Genomic DNA, 23,691 nt, shown 5'->3' with positions numbered 1-23,691 from the left:
TTGGACACGAACATTACCACTATCACTTCTTAGGCTAATGCTGAAATTCTTATCACTATTAAGAGTTCACAGAGATTAAACCATATTTAAGTTTGTGGGATGTGAAGACAGAAACATTATTTTGAAGACAGAGTAATTCAACTGGAGCAATGCCTAAATAGCACATTTCACTCGATTAATTCGTTCCTGCATTTGCTAGTAACATAATGACTAGTTTGAGAAAACTTTAAAATACAACCATTTCCAACTAGTCACTGCACAAGGCTTGCTTCAAGTCCTAGTATCATTTGAGTATGGCTACATCCTTGAAAACAGTTCTAAAAAACACCACCACAGATGTCAGTTTTTACCATCTCTTGATTTTTGGATCAGATTTGCCAACTTTATACTGATACTAGGATTTTTTTTTTTTTCCTAACTGCCAATTCTACAAACTCAAAGTTTGAAGCATGAAGATTTTAATTTGTTGTTTAATGCAATTCTTTCCCCACTCTTCCCTCCTACCTTTGAAGGAAACTCTGAACCTAGAACAGATTTTTCATATTTTTCTGAATGTTTAACACAGCACAGTTTTGATCTTCTAATACACAGATAAAAATTTAAATGGAATTGATTCTACACTATATATATGTGGAAAAGATATTTAATTGTAAAATAGAAAAAGTAGGCCAGAGTACAGTTTTAAGGGTAATTCTTTTGTATACAGTATAGGTAAACTAGACTTTTTGCTTAAGTTTATATAAACAATTTCATAAAAGCAGTGAAACATGGAACAACAAAGCAAAGCACAAAGTTTTATCTTACAAAAAAGGAATCTGCACAGTAGTTCAAAATTCAATGTAACACAGCACTGAACAATCTTAAGGCAGCTTAGTCTAAGCACAGGACTAGAAGCCAGGAACTCCTGAGATCTATTCCCAGGTCCTCCACAGATCCACGTGGTCTCAGGCCAATCATTTAACACCCCGTGTTGCGCTTACACCAGTTATAAAATTGAGACAATAACACTCACTTACCTGCCTCAGGCAGCATAGTAATGGTTTGTTCTTTAAAAGATTTTACAATGCTTTGAAGATGTAACGTGCTATATAAATCCTAAGCATAACAGATCACTGCACAGACGCACACACACACAGTATCACAGTGAGGAACGATGATGCTAGGTAAGAAGAGCATCACTACAACATAAAAAATTACTTGTCCAATTGCATAATTTAAATGCAAAAGTCTGTTTAGAAAAATGTATCACCAAAATAATTTCAAGACTATTGGGGAAAACAGATCAATAGGAATATTCTAAAAGAACTACTATTCGTGTTCCAGTGGAGACATTCTTTTATATTCATTACTGAACTTTAAAATATTTGTACATGAAAACTGTAAGACACGCAAAATTTGTGAAGTTTCAGTGCCTCCGCTGCCAAATTTTAAATTGTCTATATTATGTAAATTAAGATTTTTTTGTATTTTTTTTATTACAAATTACATTCTTCCAAGAAATATACCATTCACAATAAAACTGGCTGCTAGCTTACTTCAAATGACCTATAGGCTAAACATTTTTCTCATAATTTTTCTCATCTTTGCTGAAAAATACCTATGCAAGATGTATGTGTAGAAATTATAAAAACATGCAGCATATGTACAAACTGAAAAGTTTAAAAAATATTAGCTTCATATACATGTAAATCTACTTGGATATATCTGAAATTAAATATAAAAATTTCATCGCCTAAAAAAAAAAAAAAAACACTTTTTCAGAGAATCTGAGACAACTACTTAAAGCTTTACAAAGATTTCCACCTGGAAATGTCTTATTCAGAGAAGTTTAAGTTGTTACCTTGTAGAAATAACTGTTAATTCATTTTGTTACATAATTCATTTTCAAGTTGTCAGCTTAAATCAGCAACATCACCCTTAAAACTGTTCTGTTTTTCAGAAATTAGATTCATACTAAAAGCAAAAATTTCACAAAAACATTGGCTTCTTGTGTTTCTGGATCCCTTCAAAAAGATTTATCAACTCATTTTGAAACTGTAAAAAAAACAACTATTTACAGTATTTCATTTTAAATACTTTTCACAATTTCTAAATTCAGAGTTTTTATGTTACAAGAAATTCATCAGAGCTCATGGCTTAAGTCCAGTTATCAACTTGTAGCATCTTCTCTATCATGTAATCCCGTGTCTGTACCTATATAGCGTACAGTTCAAGATTGTACTGCAGGTTTTTGACTTAAAGTAACAGGCTTTGCAGTATGTTTTTTTGTTTTTTTTTTTTATTAAACGGCTTCTTTATTAGTCTGGAGGCGGTTCATTGCCTCTAACTTCTGCCGATAAGCCTCTGCTTCTTGCTCTTTCTTTAGAAGTTGCTGACGATATTTTTGTGCTTCTCTGTTTGCCTCATCCAGCTGCTTCTGCAGAGTTTCTCTTTCCTATTAGAAACAGAACCAGCAATATTCTGTCAAATACATATCAAATGCAAGCTAAAATGGCAAATACTTTTCGTGTACATACAGCTCAACTGTTTGGACATCACGTGGAAACTGTTCAGTTCTTACCTGGGCAAACCTAAATAAACACCCCTGCGTAAATTAGACATGAATTATCGTATCAGACAACTTCCACAATAAGTCTTAAAGTGTAAGTATAGTAAACCTGATTTTCTTTAGCTGCAAAAATACCAAGCAAGTCTTCATGAAAAAATGGTGAAATACAAAAGTGGAAGCATAGTGGTCAAATACTAACATAACAAATCAACATTTCTCCAATGATTCCATTGCCTTTAAAACAAAATTTTAATCAACTTCCAATAGGATTGGCATCCAATCCAACAGGACTGTCACTGTATTTCTAATCAGACAGTATTACCAAAAACTGTTATCTGACAGCAGTTTGCACTGGGAAGTGACAGTTGCTCATGCTAACTGAAAGATACATATACCTGATTTCTAAATGAGATGATCTGAAGGATATGCAATCCAGAGACAAAATTACTTCCCCAAGAACATGACGTTTTTATGAATTAATAAGCATTTGGTTAGGTAAGTCTCTTTAACTTAAAGGGAGTAACTTAAGGCTGCATCCTGCATACAAGTTGTTTGAGGATGGCTGTAGAATGGTTTCCAAGCAAAATAATACGGGAAATGCCATTTCCTATGCAGCTGCCCTAGGAACTAAGGAGAATGGATTTCTGTCTCTAGTGATGTGCATACAGTCATCTTGTTTGATGCTGCACTGAGCCTAATTGAAAAAACAATTTGCTTGGAAAATAGTTTTGTTTTGATCTTCAACCAAATACCTTTTCATTAAGGTAAGTGCATTATACTTTTATGAATAAGGTAGTATTTGATTTCAAATTCTTTTTTTCTACTGCAGTCATAAGTAACCAGAGGAGGGAGGCTGTCAAAGAAGCAAGCTATCTCCCAGAAAAACACAACTCTATCAAAAACTGAAACCCAGTGAGAATGTGCGTTTTCATCTTATTTCCCATTCCAGCAGTTCAATATGTCATTTCCAGTTCATATCTCAAAAAGCTTGTAGAAGTTCCCCCTTCAGAACAGCATCCCTATTCTTCATGTTTGATGCACTCGCTTGTTTTCATGATCAGAGCCCGAAAACACAAAACGCTGCCTCCCTTCTACTTGCTACTGCTCTCAATACTTGTCGCCGCCACATTTAGCAGTCACATGCTGTGCTGAATGTGTTGGAATACAATGACATGAGTGATCTGATCATTGCTAACAGCAGCATCTGTATAGCAAAAACAACAGGTGAAGAAGAGATGGTATTAACAGGTTTATAAAGACTAGCTATAAAAAACACAGGGCCGTGTGTGTATAAATGGAACCTGATTTTATACATGGCTTTAATTTTTAACAGCTGAATGAAGGTAATATTAATGAGTTTGCTTCATTAGCAGTATATGCTAATAAAAAGAGAGCTCATCTGATCTGGCTTGCTCATTTGAAAAGGCAGTTCAGCCACCAACTCTGAAAATCTGGATTCTGCTTTATAAACGACTCAACCATGCAGCAACTAGATCAACCAATGCCAAATACTGTGGCAAAATAAATGGTAGAGCCTACATTTCACAAAGCACCTAAAATACACCAAGAATGATGCTCCAGTACCAGTGTAGTGTATTTCCAAGACTGTGGCTCAGGAATACCCAGTATAATTTTCCTCAGCTTATTAGAGGTTGGGGAAGGTTTCTGCAACTGTTGCTGTTTTCAAACACCAGGGTAAGTGTGAAAACAAGGGTATTTTTATGAGCATGCATGGTAGAGTGAGCTCTTTCCCCCACCTTAGAGAACCCAACCCTAGAGGAAAGGGTTGCTAATCTCAGAAGCCCAAAGTCAACCCAAAACATAGTGCTATTTCTGTAAATTATCTGTGTAGCTTAAGGGGAGCCTACAAACGTGGCTCAAGTAAAACAGTCTTGTGGAGTGTAAAGTTGAGAAAAAAGAGCTACAGACAGTTCTCAGGGAAGCAGTCAAAAGAGTTGATTCTGCTACACGATGAAAGCAAGCCTTCCCTCCTGAGGACACGGAGCTCCAGGTCTGCTCAGCTGGGCATTATCTATCACATGAACTTGTCACAAAAAAACAGAAGCGTACTACTGGCAAGAAGTAAAGCTGCTCTGTCTACTAGGCTGCAGAAGAACGAGAAGCACCAGCAGCTCGTTGGCTGGTGGTTCTGAGCTATGCTACACAAAGCAAGGCGCTACCGCTACAAGGGAGAACGTGCATGCTGCAGGTGCCTGGGGGCAGAGAGGCTCTCAGAGCAAATCTATGAGTACTTCCTACAGATGGGAGAAATAGAGCCGTGCACCCGTAATGCCGTACATTGGGTATGACGGCACATTAAGGCAGGGAAAGAAAGAAAGAAAGAAAGAAAAATCTCACCAGCAGAGACCTGAAGACAAAATTAGTATTCACCAGGCAGACTAGCAACTGAAACAAGTAGATTATTCCAAGAACTAATATTTGTAGTTTAGACAAAGACATGGTCCTAATGTAAACAGAATGAGTTAAGTAACTGAGGCCAAACACACTGTCTAACTAGGCAATGGAAGAAACCAGTTCTTCTGGAGAGGCAATATAGACCTGCTGGACAGGGAAAACAGGTTCCCTAACTTTGACATCTGAAATAAGGAGGACTATATATCTGGGCTATTCATTTCAGCAAATCTAGAAAGTATTCTCAGGGCAGTCTTTAGAACACAACTGAAAGTGTTCTAATTATCTAAAGTCATTTTGTACCCATCAATATAAAACCTTATCCACTTACGAAATAAGTTGGAGGATTCTGACTGCTCTTAAGGAATTTTCTAATTTAACAGAGAATTTTCTTCCACTACATTTTAACTTTTTTAACAGTCTATATATTGAAGGTTAATTAAATTACTTCAAACTAAGCATTATTTTTAACAATAAAAAAGCAGGGATGTGAATTCACTAATTAATTTATGATTATGATTTTTTTTTGAAGTCTAATGAAATGATTGCCCTGGTCATATCTAATGCATGTCATCTATCCAACATGCAACATGAGAAATACACAGTCAAATTCAATAATGAAAATAAAAATCACTGTATGTTAATGAATTATGCATGAAAATGAATAACAGTATTTGTTTAACAGTCAATTTTTTTTTGCTGCCATGGTATGTTTTAATTAAATGTCAGAATGCTTAATACAACTGCTATCGCTCTTCAAAATGAACTGAAGTGTTTGAATATAATGGGCCCAAATGAAAAAGTCAAAAAAAATAATTGCTACAGTTTTAATCCTTCAATCCTTTCACAAGAAAGTTCGTCACCTCACGTGAGTGGGAGTTCAAATTTACCTAAAGATTTTCAAAGTACAGTTAACTGTTTATAGATACACTACGAATTAAAAATGGCTGAAGAAAGCAGTCTTAGTCCCATATCAACTCTATAATGAAATAAGAATAAATCACCAATGACTCAAAACCCCCCTAATCTTCAGTAACAGAGACAAGTAAAGGTTTCCCACATTCAAAAAATATTTTGGTAGGGAGGGGGTCCTACTCCCTCCAATTCAAGTGTCTACCAACTTGTACTATGATTAAGTTTAAAGTGAAATGACTTCATGTGCACTTATTTAATGCCCCAGTTAACAAAGAGGTAGCACCATACCCTGTGGCCCACGGTGACTCCTGAAGGCTGAGCCACTGAAAGGCTCCGCACAGACGCAAGGGTCTGCGTGTAAATTTTCAGGGACTAAGTCTTCAAAACTTGCACTTAAAAGAAATAGATGAAATCTTTCATTTTAATCAACTATTTTCAGTATTTGAGAAATGTGTTTAAAATATATAAGTGAAGCTGGCAGTCCCTTTAAGAATTATTTGTACTGTTATCAACTACCTATATCTAGAAACAGGTCAATTTATTCCTTAACCAATCTGGATTTTGTTCCTTTGCAACAGAATTATTAAAATACTTAAGGAAACGTAATTTCCTTTAAGAATAATTCAGGCAGATGTTTAAAAGTGTGAACAAAAGATTTGTTTTTATTGTAACAGTCATACATTTAAAAAAAATGCAGCAAGAAAATTTCAACTGTCATGATAATCTGTAATGACCACAAGGCTGCAAAGGCCAAAGGTATTTGATGCGATAACTTAAGGACAGGGAAAGTCAACGATGAAAGGTGATAATTATTATTAGACATGAATAAAGTATAACACATACTGTACAATAAACAGCATTCAATCAGGCACAAAATGTTATTCAGTAATATGAACAGAAGTTGGAGAATACAACCTTTGATAAACGAAATACCATGCAGTTAACACAATGAGAACTGCCTAGTCAAGGCAGACAGCAACTTTCATAGACTTCTGATAATAACTAGTGAGCACAATTAGAAGTGACAGAAGAGGGATAAGATAGTGGACATTCATTGGATTATAAAAATAAAAATAAAAAAGCTACCATCTTAAACTGAAGAGCTATGTCTATTTGTCATATATAAAAAGAAAACTTCTCAATATTGTTAGGTCTTTTACACTATTATTTAAAAAACAGGATGGTGCAAAGAGATGTGTGGTAGTTCCTGCTCTAGAATTAAAAAAGGATGAAGACAAAAATTGATAAAGACAAAATCTTACTGTTCCACATGTCCATTAACAGTTATCTAGATATCATGAATGGAAAGGAAACATTGCTGAAAATATGATCTCACAATCAGGACAAGCACGTGGTCATAAACAGACAGATGAGGGGACAGTATTCTCATTCACTGCTAGCGGAAAGAGTCAAGTTAGGCGATAATATATCGGTATCTAGTTTTAAAAACTAGCTAGTGATCTTAAAGAAAAACAAAAAAAATTAAGTTATCAAGTACTTAAACAATTGTCACTTTTATGTGCACAACCAAAGGATGAAACAAATGGCCCTCCTATCCTCTTGTTATAACAACTTTGTAAAAGATTAATTCCAGTAACAGGGGACATGCAACAAGTTATTATATCAAATTCTTCATTCTGTGACAACACAGAAACTTTGCTCTAAAACAACACAAAAAAAACCCACAACCAGCTATTCAGTTCCGAATACTCTGGTTAACACACATCACGTAATAGACTCCTTACTTCTATTTCTGCAGACTCCACACGATTTTCAACAATCTCAATGCACTGTCTCTTGACTGGTGGTTCTTCACTTATCACAGTTTCTTCAGCAATGTCTGTTGCTGGAACTGTTAATACTGAAAACATATTTGTAAATATAAATATACATACTTCAAACAGTATTTCTATCATTTAAAATTCATATAATTAGATAATTTTATTAACAGCAGTAAAATACAAAGATTTTCCCTTATGAAAATGCAACTCTATAAAAGTGCCTTCTAAAACTGATGCAAGAAAAATTTACTGAATGCTCTAGCTATCCGTATGCTACTACAGAATTTCAAAATTCTTTGTTACTGAGGTCTAAAATAGTTAGCTGTCACTCTGGAGCATCATCACCATTTTTCACAGTGTAAACACAGGCATGGAAGTGATTTGCAGCAGAGTTACCAAACTCTCAATTCTGCAACTTAAGTACCAGACCATATTTTTAAATATTTGCTTAAAAAACATTATAAATATGAAACTGACTGACTTATTTTAACTAGAACACTTAGGTAATCTGAAAATCCAGTAGTTATTAACTGGGGGGGGGGGGGGGGGGGGAGCAATCGGGGAATTACAGAAATTCATACTCCAGTTTACTCAGGAAACCACCTGGCACATTTATGTTCTAACAAACACTCCAGCTACTGCCTATGCACATTCAGACTTCCTGATAATTAGTTGTGTTTGTTCAGACAAACAGCAGACCAAATCATTTGTCTCCAGTGCATAACTCTTCAGGCTCCACACTGGGAATCCTGGTGAAGAAGCCAGGAAGAAACCACATTCACCTAAATAGCAGTTGCAGAGCATCTTTGAAAGAAACCACCCAAAAAAAMCACAGACATCCACATGAAATAACACTTACTACACTAGCAGCTTCCATGACCTAAGTATTTATGATCCAACAGAGATATCTGTGTCACTCTGGCTCCTTCGAGTCTGCCACTGCTCCTCCAAAACCTCACATATGTAAGACTCAGAGCGGCTTCTTCCAGAACAAAGCCATGGGACTTGCACAGCTTGCTCTGTGCATGAGATTCCCAAATCCAAGCATCACTTTTCTGCAGTATTTCCAGTAAGGCAACCGCATAAGAATCGGAGAAGGCTTTTAATGTTTTATTCTGTTTTATAGTTTTCATACCAAGTTTGCAAGAATCAAACTTACTGAAGGCAAAGCAGGCGGTCGCTTTTCCCTTCAATGCCCCGTTTCTCTTTCATACAGTTTAGCAGTTCTGTTCTCTCTCCTAATGCAGAGACTCAGCTGACATGTGCTAACTGAACTGCAGTAGCTCTCACGTGTCCAAGCCTTTCACAGTGTACAAACTCAAAAGATTTATATCAATAATTATGCAAAATTTTCCAAGCTATTTGTGGTTTTTTTTTAAAACTAGAATAGTTCCTCAAGCTCACACTGTACAAATTTCCCCTCACCTTGCTGTCCATCCGGCATGGTCACAATGATTGGCTGCCCTATCCCGCTGGTTGGAATCGAATGGAGGTTGCCAAGCTGAATGCCGTCTGTAACTATAGTGATAACTTGCTGACCTCCAGAACTGACAACTTGCTGAATAGCGCCATCCACCGATTCTGCGGTCACCACTTCTTCTGTAGCCACAACTATTAACAGATGAGTAAAGGAATTAAGTCCATACACAATTTAAGCTTTATGATTTAAAATGCATATTGCTATGGCACAGGAAAGAATTTCTTCCACTTTTCAAATTTGATGGTTTTTTTCTGAAATTAATGCATTACTACATACTGTACTGTTAATGGAAATCTTTCACCAGGCCTACAGAAAGCATTAACATTTTGAAATATATATGCAATTCTGTCCTGCTTGCTATAATCAATCTTTATTTAGCATTTTTCCTAATAGATATAGCCACTCAAAACTGAAGTTTTGGGTTCAGTGTTAACATGGCAGCAAGAATAAGAGTTGTTTTAAGGATGCAAATTACTTTTGTATTGCACACAAACTGCACTAAGTTACACTGACAGGTGAATAAAAACTGAAACTGAAAACACTGGCTTGAGAAGCATAGCTATTCCTTAATTAATGTTCTCATATCCACCATTTACAGAGCCTGGGAAGTTACACATACCAATAAAACTGTGGAAGTGATACAGATTTACAGGGATTTACTGAAGTAAGGATTTACATTATCTTAGCATGTCCTACAGCATGGAAGAAGTTTAGTTATAATGAAGTTACCAGAAAAAAAAAAAATCACAAAGCAGACCTTCAGAGATATAAATCCAAGTAACACCAATGAAGTCAACAGTTCCCTTCTCCCCTTTGCCGGTGCACCTCAGGACCCAGCCCCTGATTTCTGTGCATACCATAATGGTTCAAGACAGTAATAGACTGACGGACCTCTAGAGAATCTTGAAGCTGTGTTTGTACTGCATGGGTACGTCAAACATAACCACAACTTTAACCATTCATCATACAAAGGATGAAACAGGACTAAAGGAAAAGTTTTGAAGAGTTGAGATTTATTTTTTTTTAAAACTACATAGCATAAAAGGAGAAAGATAAAACTAAAAAGTAAAATAAAATACTGTATGTATCTAACTTTATAGGTAGAAGTAAAAATAATAATAAAAAGCCAGCTCAGCTAACTATTTCAGTTTCATGATTCTGTAATGAATACCTGGCAGCAAACTCACAGTTCTGCTACATTACATCTACAAATGGGTGTTAAGGGAAGTTAAGGGAAAGACTACATTCAGAACTACATGACACATAGCTTACACTATAATTGGGGTCTCTCACCACCACCCTTACTTTTCAGAACAACAAAATACTGAGACAAAGAGCAAGATCACCAGCAGCACACTGAATGAAAGAATGAAATGAAAGAATTTCAAGCACACTAACTCTGTTTTTTATTTCCAATTTGTCAGGGCAAAAGCAATTTGTCAGGGCCTTTGATTTAAATAATAGACATTAGAGGGCTTTCTATCTACAGAGATGAAATTAAAAAATGCTATAGACTGTTCTGATGTTTGAGATGAGAGAAGGCAGGAACAACTCTGAAGCTTTCATCTTTTCAGCTAATGTAACACACACACTCACATCACTCTGCCATTCAAATGCCTGCAGTCATTGCCTTCTGAGGATCTTTACGTTCAGAGATTGCTGGCCTATAGCACTACTTAAATAAGCACAAAGTGTTTATTCAGTAAACCAAACAGTAATTCGTACATGAATAAGAGGTATTGTATTGAACTGGAAATTTTGAAATGGAAGTTATTCTATGTAAAAGAGAAAGAAAAAATCCCATAAATATCGTCCTTATTCTTTCCTTGCTCTCTTTCTAAACATTTATAATCACCAGTTGCCACACTGTCTCACATGCTGAAGGTAAGCTGAAGTTAATTAAAACACACAGTGAGATGTGAGCCTCATTCCAACATAAGCTCACCAAATATCACACTCCAAATACACATCTTTAATGAGGTATTTCTCTAAACTCTCTTCCCAAACCCAACAGAACTCCATACATACATTATCCCTCACCATATATTGCTTGGACACAACACCAATCTCCTCCCATGCCCTTCACTAGAATAACAACTGAAACAAGCATGAGTCTATTGAGCTCCAGCAAGAAGCATCCTTCTTTCTTCAGTTTTGTCAAATTGATATGTTTTTTATTACCAGCTGTGAAGAACTAGTGGGAAGAGACCAGGGTAAAGTTAACTTGGAAGAAGGAGAAAAACTAGAGAGAAACAGCATTAGAGAAAAAAAAGAAAAAAAAGAGCTCTTCTCCCAAGTTTATGGAGTGTTAAATACAGGAGGTTAAATTAAAGGTAAGAGCCAAAAACAAAATTCTCATGACAAAGTTTTTGAGCATATTTACAACTGGAGCTTTCACGTGATTAGCACAAACCAGAAGGGGTGTGGGCTTTGGTTTGTTTTGGGTTTGCTTTTTTTGCTTGAACGTACAGGCAATGAAAAGCTTCTTTTGTCTCCTTTATAGTTTATAAACCATTAAAGGAGTAAGGTCCCAGGAAATTGTTTGCAGGCAAGATGCTACAAAACTGCTCTCACATCTGCATAAAAATCAAAGTAGAAGAACCAACGTACACAGGTGGGTTAGATATGATGGGCTGCATTACTGAAGGTGAGAAGCTACTGCATTAAGACTTTTAGCTTATTCCTTCCTCTCTGTCATCCCCTGCCTCCTCTCTAATAATTTTTATCTTCAATGGTTTACTGACATGTAACATAGGTTGCACTGCACCACTGCGAGGATAGGCCCATGAAACATGAGAACACGCAGTTGGTCACCAAAGCCTATTGCTACCGAGTCCTGGATACATTCTAATACTGGGTGATCCTGTGCAAACTCTTCTCCTGTTTGAGCTCTCCTACAACTAGACCTCTAAGTTTCATTCAAATGTATTAATTCATTGAAAATTTTATCAGCTTTTCCGTAATGAAAGGCATTGCATTTTGGTTTTGAGTCATCCTCTTCACTTGCAATATTTAAGGTTCATAAAAGAGTATAGCTATATTTAGATGGTGTTTTAAAAATGAAAAATCTGGATTAAGCAGAAACCCTGCAGAAGGACTTGAAAATGCTTGGAGGTGAAAAATCATATATATCTGCTGCTGGGGTGCAGCTCTCACACCAGCAAGCCTGAGAGAATGGATTTCTCCCATATTTTCAATGAAAACTGTGTCCTTAAGAATGCTGCCTACTGCAGAGCTGAATTCTGAGAGATTTCTAAGTACCAAAGACTTTGGTCACCTGAAGTATCTCAGTTCTGTAGAATCATACTGACCAACAACAACAACAACAAAAACACAAACAAACTCGCAAGTATTACTTCAAAAACAGATGTTCAAAAAAATTCAGGTTGCCATAAGCATCATACAACCTTGATTTACAGAGGGTGGTCACTCTCTATAGTGGTCTCCAGTCACTGGCTTGAAGGTTGGGCTCACCTTGTTATGCATCACATCACTAACCAGCACTCACAGTCCCAAGCCAACTTGGAAATGAAGCTTTAGTGCTGCATGCCAGTAAAATAAACACTATAAATACTAAATAAATAAACTATCAGCTGAAAGCTGAAAACAGACAAAAGATCACATTTTGCTTTCTTACTTTACATATAAAGAAAATTCACAGATCCTAAGGTTATATCAACAAGAGGGCAAAGAAAAAAGCAATCTGGCCTACCATAAAACTACAGTTGCTACATATGTATCATACTGCCTGAAAAAACTGGGGAGTAACCTATGCAAAAAGACACCGGCCAAGATGATGTGCACAGAAAAAGCAGGAAACATTTCACAGATTTCTTTAGAAACCGAGGTCTCCACCAATACACCTGTTGGGATTCTCAGAATGACCACAGTTTTTATTTTTAAGTACATCACATAGTCTACTTCAGAGACAAAAGCTAGGGATTTGTGTCCTACCTGCCGTGATCGCTATACATTGTTACAAACGCAGGTAGAGTGCCTTGAGGTTGAAAAGAAGACCACAGACATTTTAATGGATAATCTGCACATTAAGGTCACCAGTGTTCTTGTGTCTACTGGGTGAAAAGTTAACAAAACTGCTGACAAAATATATGGAAACAACATTAGGGGTCATTTCCCATAATTTAAGAGAAAATATTACTTAAAGGAAAGATTTTTCCGCCAAATGCAACTAGGCTGTATGTAGATACATTAAGATGCTTTCAGAAAGATGAATGTTCACTCGCATTAGGCCTGTAAATACCAGCTGTAGCCAGAAATCTTACTAAGAAATAACTGTACAGATGAATCTGCCAACTTTTCAAGTAAAAGGAAAGGAACACCTGGTTTTGTTCACATTGAAAAAAGATTTGTCATTTCATTTTTGTATGAACGGTACCTCAAAAAAAGTCGTATTTCAGTGTACTTTGTTCTAGTTCATTAAATAAGATCAAATTACTTAGATTTCTTACCTGGTGTTTCTGAGGAATTAGACAGTGGGGCTGATGCTTCCGCTAAAGCTGCTAACGTGGCTAATACTGACGTTGATGAATTTCCAAACTGTACAGCAGACACTCCTGTTTCATCTATTAGGAGGAAAAAAAATTAGCTGATAAGTTTAACAGTTCATGAAATCTCTTTCTATATTATTACTGTACTGAAATTTCTAACACACTAGAATAACATTCTCAACATGGTTAAATCAAAGTGCTATTCTGAAGGCAAATTTGCTAAGCAAATACAACTTCCGATAATTTATCTCCAGGTACATTGTTATTTTAAGTACTGAGATATTTATAACACATAAGAAACACTGAAGAGGAATAAGGTAACTACTGTATTCTTACCATTGTTTTCCTCAAGCCTTTTCATTATATGGTGAAAATCAATTCAAGTGTAAAATCCCAGTATCTATCCTATATGCATCTAAATACCTGTTTCATTTGATGTATTTGCAGAAGATACCAGACCTGTTAGGTTCACCACCCCTCCAGGTCCGATGATAAACTGTGGTGTCGCTGCATGTATTGTCACAGTGTCCGGACTCTCTGGATTTGTATTGATTTGGTTCTGCATGGCAATCTAGAAGACAAAGGTAATAATACCATTCCAATTGTAGCTAAAATAATATCATTCCAATTGCAGATAAAGCTATTTAGAAGAACTAGAATTATTGCACGTTCCACTCTAACAGAGAGGCTCTTCTCCCTAGTTATACTCATGCAATATACACACGCTGTATCACGCCTTCTGCTTTGCATAAGTACACGACAAACACCTTTTGGCTGAAACCTAGAGACAAGAAGTCTGTTGACGTGAAAGAAAAAATAAAAACAGACTGCTACACCTCCTCCTCATTTGCTGTACACAGAGGACCATCTAATCACGCAGCCTTTTTATAGATGCATAAACTCAAGTATCTAAAATAAAAGCCTGAATAACCAAGACAGCTGTGATAGCTATATGCCATAAAAACTGGCTGTGACAGCTTGGGAGCTGCCACAAATTGTACATGACTTTAATAATCTTTTTGTCCTTCTTTTGATATTATCCACTTTTATTTACTATATCCTTTTTTTTGCAGTGAAGGAGAGGCTAAAGGGACCAGAACAACAGATTTATACAGTAGCATAATGGCATTTTCTGTTTTGTTTTCTGTTCTTTTCTTAATAACGCGTAACACTATTTGCCCTTATGAACACTGAGCTGACATTTTCATGGAAGTATCTATCATAATCTGAATCCCAATGACTTCTCCAGTGGTTCAATCTCAGTTTTTCTAATCCAGGAGAAATGGCCATCTCTTCTCTTCTCTCCTGATGTCCAGTTCCATCAGGTAATTTAATATCCATATACAAAGCTGATCTAACACTACGGTATTGTCAGAACATATTGTCAGAATGGGGAGTTAAGTTTTATACTCTGCCTGCAAAGATCCCAGTTAGTTCTGTGTATTACAATATTCGAATTTACAAAAACAAAGGATATTCATCCCTCAGCTTTGCAGGTATTGGAAATACTCTTCAGCCACCTTCCTGTGCAACTAATGTTTATTAATATTAACCTAATTTCCACACCACAAACTGTAGTGGAGTCTAGCATTATTAGTCAATATATGGTCTCACAGTTACTATATTAAAAGCTTGCATAAACAAGCACCCTCTTTTAAGTTTCCTTAGCATCATGAATCAAAATTACCTGTAATATTTCTGCAAGATCTTCATTTCCATTGTCTATTGCAATGTCTAATGCAGTTTTGCAAAATTTACTCTGAGCATGGACATCTGCTCCGTACTTTATTAAGAGTTCTACCACTTCTTGGTGATTATGTTCAGTAGCCCAGTGAAGTGCAGTCATCTTGAGCATGTCCTTCGCATTGACATCAGCACCATGCTGCAAACAAGATCATTGCATAAACTATGTCATTATAAGGATCTGAACTGAATAATGCTGCTCATGGAATGAAGTCCAAAATTGTCTCTTTTTCCAGCACTAATGTCCTGTTATCCTACATTTACTAATTTGTCAGAAGTACTTTGATGTAAGTACTACATAAATTATTTATCGCAAAGGACTGAAGAATCCCTACCCAAAACATGTCTTGGTTCTAAAAGCTGTTACTCATACAGTACCAAATCAGTAGAAGTCTTATTTTGAATTAGCAGTAAGTAATTCACCTGATATCATGATGATTTTAATCAATACTAAAAGAAATTATAACTGAAATGAGAAACTGAGCATCCAATATAAATATAGTATAAATATTCTAATCATTTTGATGCCGGTTTAATGACTAAATAAAATTGCACCTATTCAATAATAAACCATTGTGATATCCCACCTTCAGACTTTGCTTCAAGAATTTTTACCTTAAGTAAGACTTCTACTATGCTGGCATGGCCTTCTGATGCTGCCATATGTAATGGAGTTCTGTCCACTTTGGTTCTGGCATCCCGACTTACACCTGCTCGCAGCAACACTTCTGTTGTTGAGTAGTGTCCATACTGTGCTGCTAGATGAAGTGGAGATGTTCCCAGCTGTAATGTAAGGTAAAAAGTGGACTTTTAACACAGATGTCAGTACAAAATAATTTTTTTTATTATCATTATTCTGCAGCTACCAAATTCAGGTGCCAGGCTACCACTTTAAAATCATTTTCCCCTGCAGTCTCAAGGAAAGAAGCTGTCAGGGCTTTTACAGAGTATGAAGAAATTTTAAAAAAGTTTAAATTCTTTCCAGTTATCAAAACACACTAAAAACAGCTTACTGGCAGCAATTTATATCTTCAACGTGTGATACGTTTCAAGGGGAACAACCTCAGTTTTAGTGTTGGTCAACAGACCACACCAAGGTTGAAAGGGACCTCTGGAAGTCATCTAGTCCAATCTCCTGCACAGAGCAGAGCCAACCTGAAAGTTAGGTCATTAAGTAGATTACAGCCCTTAAGGCATTGTAAATACCCTAAAATTTTAGTTACCTGACTTAGCCTCTCTGTACAATCTATGCAGAGCATAGGCACCTCCAAAAACAACCCAGAGCATCAGGGAAACCTCAGTTACACATATTAGGTAGTTGAGACTGCTCTCTAAATTCAGATCTCTTACTAAACAAAACACATGAGCACAATAAGTAGGAGGATGATTGCTGCTTTTTCCATTTAACCATTCCAGCGTTCACCTTAATAGCCATCAGAAGGAACTCATTCATAGTTTGTTACTACAACTAGTAGGAGGTCAGATGATATGAAGAAGCAGACTTAATTTGAAATTAGGTATTAGATGATATGACAGCAGAATTCCAAAAAGAAAGTCTCAAGGCTAGTAATATAAATACTTAATTGTAATAATCCAGTTTACTTTTCCAGGTGAGAAAAATAACAGAATTTACCAAACATCACCAAAATTTTCCTTACCCAATCTGTGGTAAAAGGTGCTCCATTTGCCATCAAAATGCGAACTTCATCATCTTGACCTGCTCGGGCAGCTTCTAAAAGTTTCTTTCCCAAATCTACTAGTGACATCTAGTTGAGGAAATAAAGATATATAAAGGGAATAACAGTTAATATCTAATATGTTATTAATACTATTTTTAAGTACACAAATGCTGCTGTCATTTTTTAAAATGACTATTCCATATTTTGAAAAGTTCAAAAAAATTAAGTTAGTATTTTATCTATAACGAGTTTTCTTGATTGCAATAAGCAGCTTGATTTTAGAATCACTTCTGTCAGTCAGACAAAACTAACATTGGGATGAAGATTTCAGTGTTATAATGCTGTAACCACAGCAACCACAAAGTTATACCACCCCAAAGTTAACCTGAACTGGATGCACATTTCTCAAAATAGGAAGTGGTTTAGAAGCTCTCACCTGACACTGCAACCTTCTGCAGGTTTGTCCAGCTTTCAAATGGTACTAAGTCCTGGCTGTCATGTCCCCGTCACAAGTCCAAAGGCACTGCACTCAGTTATCCAAAACGAATTTAAGACATGCCACAATGTAAACATGTTTAGACAGCTACGAAACACAATGCCTTTCTACCATCTTCCCTATCACTTGATTTTGTCTATCCTAAAATATCATTTCTGTATTCTAGCTACAAAATGAAGCAATAGGGATACACTATTTTTCTATTTGCACCAGATGCACAAACTACATATCTGCCTGAAAACAAACATTAACACCTACATCAACTGTTTGCGATTACTAAAAAAAACACATAAAGTGCAAAGTTTGTAGACTGAGACGGTACTGAGATACTAGCTAAAAAACTTCACATCATCATTGGGTAATTTCCCTTTTTTAAAAATAGCATACGACATTGAGTTAAAAGTGCCGTATGACACACAGCATGTAAAACTATATATAAACAAATGGCACCTATCTACATTACTGTTGCATCAAGGACTCCCTGGTATAACATCATTTTGAAACCACTCTATTTCATACTTGCTATTAAATATGTTCAGTAATCAGAAAATCTAGGATTAAAACACAGTTTATGCCAAAATACACTATTAACTTTTTAGTCCTATATCCATGTTTTCAACTATCGCGATGCTAAGAACAGAATTACTTTCATCAGTTTACTCTCCGGTCGCAGAAGCAAGAGAGTTCAGCCTGTATTCCTAGTAACAACCACTGCAAGGGTATGCAACCTGTTTCCTATGCAAAGTTAGAGTAAGTCAGTTCAAAAAAAAAAAAAAAATCCCATTAGGATTTTTTTTTCACTTTTTTTTTTTTAATCTGTATTTCTATTGCAAAAACAAACGTATTTAGAAAGTTCTCTGTACCTGGTTCAACTGGCAAAACCCGTGTGGTATGTTGCTCAATAAGCTGAAAGCTATTGATTTTGGAAGAAACTAGAAAGCAGGAAAGGGGAAACAGTGCAAATGCAGAACTCCAACATGGTTCAGTAGAGCTGCAAACTGCAGCAGGTTACCTCTCTGTCTACAGACAGCCTGCTGGCTTCGATATCACCTTCATCAAGATAATACTCCATTTATGTCCATCCTTCTAGGTCGTATTTGTCTCACAGCCAGAAAAGGGAAGAGGAGCAGGAGGGTGGCAGGCAGGACAAATAGTGACAATTGGAAAAGGAAGAGGAAAAAAAGGAACATACATAACCAGATGCAGAGGAAGGGACATCGGTCAACTCTCTTGCATGAAAATAAAGATCAGAAGAAACAAGAATAAGAGAAAAATCCACTATCATTGGTAAAGGGAGAGACTATGGGCAATGGTATAAAATGATAATAGGATAGAGTACAGTGCCCCTTTATATTGTACCATTTGGGGAGGGGGGGGGCTTAAAAAAAAGGCACGCGCACACACATGAGCACGCACACACACACACACTCCTTTTTCTGGTGGTCTAATACCACCTCAAGGCCCTCAGAAGCAAAAGGAAAGCTAGAACTTAATAAAAAAAAAAGTTAGGAACTAATTAAGAAAGACAACAATTAATTTTCCTTGCATTTACTTCATTTTTTAAACACCAATAGAGAAAAGGAATCGGCAAAGTTTCCTTTATGAATCACGGAATAGAAGAAAAAAAAACCCACAGAATAACTGAGGCTGGAAGGGACCTCCCAAGGTCTTTATATATAGTTCAACCTCCTGCTCAGAGAGGGTCCAACAAGCTCAGGCTGCGCAGGGCCCTGTCCTGTTGAATTTTGGACGTCTCTGCGGATGAATATTCCACCCCTCTTCAGTCCCTGTTCCTCCTCATTGGAGGAGCTGCCTTCTGCAGATGTCTTTCTCCATTAACCAAGATGACAACCTCAACAACAAGCTTATAGTTGATGTCTGTTAGACAACAAAATAGGTGAATTAAATTACGGTGTTTACATTTAACAACTACACCTATTTTTTTTTAATCCCATTGACCATGTCTATACTAGTAGATAACATGCTAAATCATTATCAAAACCCTATGCAACAAAACCAAATAATAAAAATTCAATTATGGTGGCCAGTAGAATACAAGTCTCTCTCCCAGGAGGTGTTTGGGACTAATTTCAGCCTGAGACTGACACCAATTCAGAATCTCTCTGAACCACCAGTGTCAAACACCCGTTAAAGTGACACTACATTTGGCATCTTGTTGCAAAACTAAATAATAGCATTGCACTATACTCAATAAGAAATGTTCCAGTCAAGGAAAAAAAGGGATGTGGAAGATCACATATGACACTACCTTCACTACCATGTATTATTGACATTAGCTAACACACTCTTGGTTGGTCTAAAGTGTATTTTTTGTTTTGTCTATCAAAAAAAAACAACCCAACAACCACACACACACACCACATGCATTTACATATTTTTCATGATGTAGAATTTTAACTTCAGTTAAAACACAAATTTATGTTAGAAAAAGTAAGTCTTAATTCTCATATGGTGCTTGAGGCCATCTAGTGGAAGAGAGTTAAAAAAACAACAAAATTACACTGTTCAATTCAAAAATAAAACTACATTATATGTCAATACTACACCACAACAGTAACTGATGAGGCCTTTTCAATAAAATGCTCAGGCACATTTACCCCTTTCAACCAACTGGTAGCACTCATGGGATTTCTAAAGGCTAGCCAACCCAAAGCTGACTTCTGGTTGGGGACTATTCCAAGGACCAGTATCATAAGGTCAGGAAACCCTTGAGTAACAACATGCCCCACATTTCCCCCCATACTCTTCCACTACTAGTATCAGGACATACCAAGAAAGGTTTTGCAGAGGTTTCCAGGTTTTGCATTTCCCTTTCTGCCAGAAGAATTCTTCAGCTGCCCCCCAAGATCCTTTTGTGCCATTACAGTAGCACAGTGATATTATCAAAAGCAAAGATCTATATATAGTACAATAAAATATACTTAAAATTGAATTGTGACTTCCACTTCAAAGCAGCACTGTAAGTTAAGCACCTCTGCTACTCCCTGTAGTGCTACAAATCAACTCTGCTGAAGTGTGTAAAACGGTACTCTTGCCATCAAGCTTGGGTAGCATGACAGCTGGGTAATGCTTTATAAGAGCCTTCTTTCAGACACAATAAAAACATCAATGGCTCTGAAATAAGGTCTTGGGACTATTATAATTACTCTATGGCAACCTGAGTACGTTTTCAAACTTCTGAGAGCTTCTACACAACTATATGACCAGAGGGTTTTCTCTGCACCAGGTTAATAGAGAAGAGCCTCCCTATTGGGTTTCAACTTCTTTGCAGTAACCCCCTCCTGAACCTTGAGATTTTCATCATTTCAGTGCATTCTGCATAGTACCATCACCTAGAGGCCACAACGAACTGGTAATTAAAATTTACATCAAATTATAACTGCTATTTTACTTCTGTGCAGTAGGAAATCAGGCTGCTTTTTTATAGCCATCTTAAATTTAAGTTTCTGAAAACCCTCAAGAACTCTAAACATCATGCTGTCACCCAAAAGGTGTAAAGGCACTCGACCACGGTTCGGGTAGAACTAAGGAAGCGTGTATGAATGGGGCTTTGTGGGGAGGGAGAGGAGCTGAAAAACAAGCAGCTCGGGAAGCCTGGGGTCCCACACCACAGCCTAGAGACAGCAGAGTCTGCAGTCCAACGGAAGAAGATTTAGCTTGGCTTAAAATTTTGCAGCACCTTTCAGATTGGTGTCCTGCCAAAAGGACACTGGGCCAGGCCTTCACTCCCCTTCTACCACTGCAGCAGTGAACATCATTTAGTCAAAATCAGCAGGCACAAAACAAATAGTTGCTGCAGGACATCCAACACTGAAATGTGACAGCTGCCAGGGCACCTCCACCAGCGCACGCTCATGCCAGAACAGCAGGAGCTGCAGCAGTGCAACTTACTGGAAGGTAAACTGCATCAATATACACCCTACCTATGGGAGGCATTTGCAGTCATTTCTAAAAAAAACAGCAGAGACAAAATTTCAGAAAAATGATAATTAAGCAGGTTCCCCCTACTGAAGTGACAAGCGGCAGAACCATACTTTGAAGACTCTCAGGCCTCTCATCTCTCATGCCTGTGTCCACAAAAAGAGGAAGCAGGAATGCCCTTCTCCAAATGTCCTTTTCTTTTCACTATTTCAAAAAAATCAACCTGCTTTCCCAGACCTGGGAAGAACTGATCTTCAGAAAACGCTATCACCCTACTGATTTCAACATTGCACAGTATCTCCAACAATTTAGAATAGTAATTTCTAATTAGATTTTATCTGCCTATTCATACAAAGTTCAAAAAAAAAATTTAAGGAAAGAGTATAAATATTATAAACTGTTTACATCTTTAATCAAGCACTCAGTTTTGATTATTAGAATTGAAATAATGCTATCAACTTGTTTTAGTATTTTTACATCCTGATATAACAATGCAACACTCAGAACAGTAACTCCTCAAAAACAATTTTTATTTCAATTAGAATTTTGTAACCTTCCAAGGAACTGAAAGTTATGCAATAAACATAAGATATATTAGGATCTGGAAATAAGATTAACAAGTTCAGTATGTTTTTACCATATATAATGTCATTTAACAGTGTAGTTATAATGACTCACATGGGATAAACTCAGTAAATAGCTCTTGTATTGCCTCCTTATGGAATCATACCCCTCCAAACATATTTAAACAATGATTCCACATTTTAACTCAAATCTTAATATCACAGGCATATAGTATGGATGTGTATAGTATGGATAGCATGTTATGATAATGGAAATTATAATAGTGAGTGTATTAACAACAATCAGTTTTAATTCCAGGGCTTTCAGCTTTCCTCTACAGTTGTGCTGTGTTCATAACTAAATTTCTTCTAGTTTATTTAAACAGAAACATCACCTTCATGTTGGACTATTCATCAAGAAAAGAAAGAAAAAAATCCTGATCTGACAAAGCAGATCAGAAAAGTAAACACATTGATGGATAGCTTAGTGATTAAAGTATTTAAGCCAGTATTTATGTAGCTTTGTCCTCCAATTAGGTTCATACATTAATTTAAATTAGTATCAATCATCAATGTAACTCCATTAAATAATGGAGAAAAGCCTTGTCCTTAAAGAAGGAAGCACAATTTGACCATTATCTGCAACAAAATTATTCTTCTAAAGAGTATTATTATGCAACAAAGGTGAACCGCTCCACTGGCACCAACCAAGATTTGTCATTGATGGTTGGCACCGAAAATGAGCTACAAAGCTTTCACAGATACGTTTGGCACCAGACATCAGAAAGCGTACATTACAGCAGATATAGTGATTGACAGGGAGAACCTAATGGTATTTTATGTAGCCTTTGAACTGTACTACATACAGCCTTAGAATGTGTCAGACATACATTTCCTAATTGAAATTACACAATATTCTCAAAGAAAAATCTCTTTAATCAGAGCAACTTTTATAATGAGGAACCTTGACAGTTTCTGTCTTGCATAAAGGCCTAAAAACTAGAAAACCAACTGTTTTCAGAAACGGCACAGCTGTATTACTAGAATAACTGACAAGGTGCACTGGCATCAGTTGAGGAACACGCTGTGACTTTTTAAGAACAGTAACAGACCAAAAGAGAAGTGGATGAGGAACAGCAGTTAACACCTCGCGTATTCTGATCGTTAGCTCCCGCCAGGTACATCCTTAACCTTATTTACACAGCAGACAATTTCTGTATCCTTACAAGTGTTCCTGTGCATACGTGCACTGCATCCAAACTGCTTTTAGTCTTAATAATACTTCAAAAATATTCAATAATTTTAAAAAAAAGCATTAAGCTGAAGTGCTCCGAGTGTGCCTGTGTGTGCAGCTACCAGTACGGTTAACGGCAAACGCCACGAATCGGAATTAAGTAAAAGCCACCTTAGCAAACAGGTTTTAGGGCTGGCAGACCACTGTTTTAAGCGAAGAGCTCTGAGCGTCGAAGACTCACTACAGGGGTCGCCCCGAGGTGCTGCGAGGCAGAGTCCCGACGGCACAAGCCGCCCCGACCACCGGGGCGGGCGCGCACCGCCCGCCACACGTGCGCGTCGCCCCGCGGGGCCCGCGCACGGCGGGGGCCGCTCCCGCGAGACCCCCCCC

At 36.9% G+C, this 23,691-nt stretch overlaps 1 protein-coding gene across 5 annotated transcripts in view; it reads right to left on the bottom strand.

The window, feature by feature from the left end:
- Positions 1–625: 625 nt before the first annotated feature.
- The window catches only part of GABPB1 (GA binding protein transcription factor subunit beta 1), a 23,965-nt gene continuing 899 nt past the window's right edge, over positions 626–23,691 (bottom strand). The window contains exons 1-10 of one of the 5 annotated variants that reach the window (XM_026060508.1): positions 20,354–23,596; positions 17,503–19,440; positions 17,046–17,153; positions 16,003–16,170; positions 15,332–15,526; positions 14,068–14,215; positions 13,606–13,719; positions 9,082–9,267; positions 7,621–7,736; positions 626–2,434 (exon numbers count right to left, since the gene is read on the bottom strand). In XM_026060508.1, the coding sequence (XP_025916293.1) occupies positions 2,282–2,434; positions 7,621–7,736; positions 9,082–9,267; positions 13,606–13,719; positions 14,068–14,215; positions 15,332–15,526; positions 16,003–16,170; positions 17,046–17,153 (1,188 nt within the window). In that variant the 5' untranslated portion in view covers positions 17,503–19,440; positions 20,354–23,596 and the 3' untranslated portion in view covers positions 626–2,281. Of the gene's footprint in view, positions 2,435–7,620; positions 7,737–9,081; positions 9,268–13,605; positions 13,720–14,067; positions 14,216–15,331; positions 15,527–16,002; positions 16,171–17,045; positions 17,154–17,502; positions 23,597–23,691 lie in introns of those variants that run through there. The other 4 variants (XM_026060509.1, XM_026060506.1, XM_026060505.1 and 1 more) reach the window with 4 other exon arrangements.

This window comes from Apteryx rowi, unplaced genomic scaffold, assembly GCF_003343035.1.
Source record: "Apteryx rowi isolate R43461 unplaced genomic scaffold, aptRow1 scaffold_17, whole genome shotgun sequence".
Classification (NCBI taxonomy): Eukaryota; Metazoa; Chordata; class Aves; order Apterygiformes; family Apterygidae; genus Apteryx; species Apteryx rowi.
The sequence above is the reverse complement of the archived record's forward strand: the minus strand, read 5'-3'. Positions and strand labels throughout refer to the sequence as shown.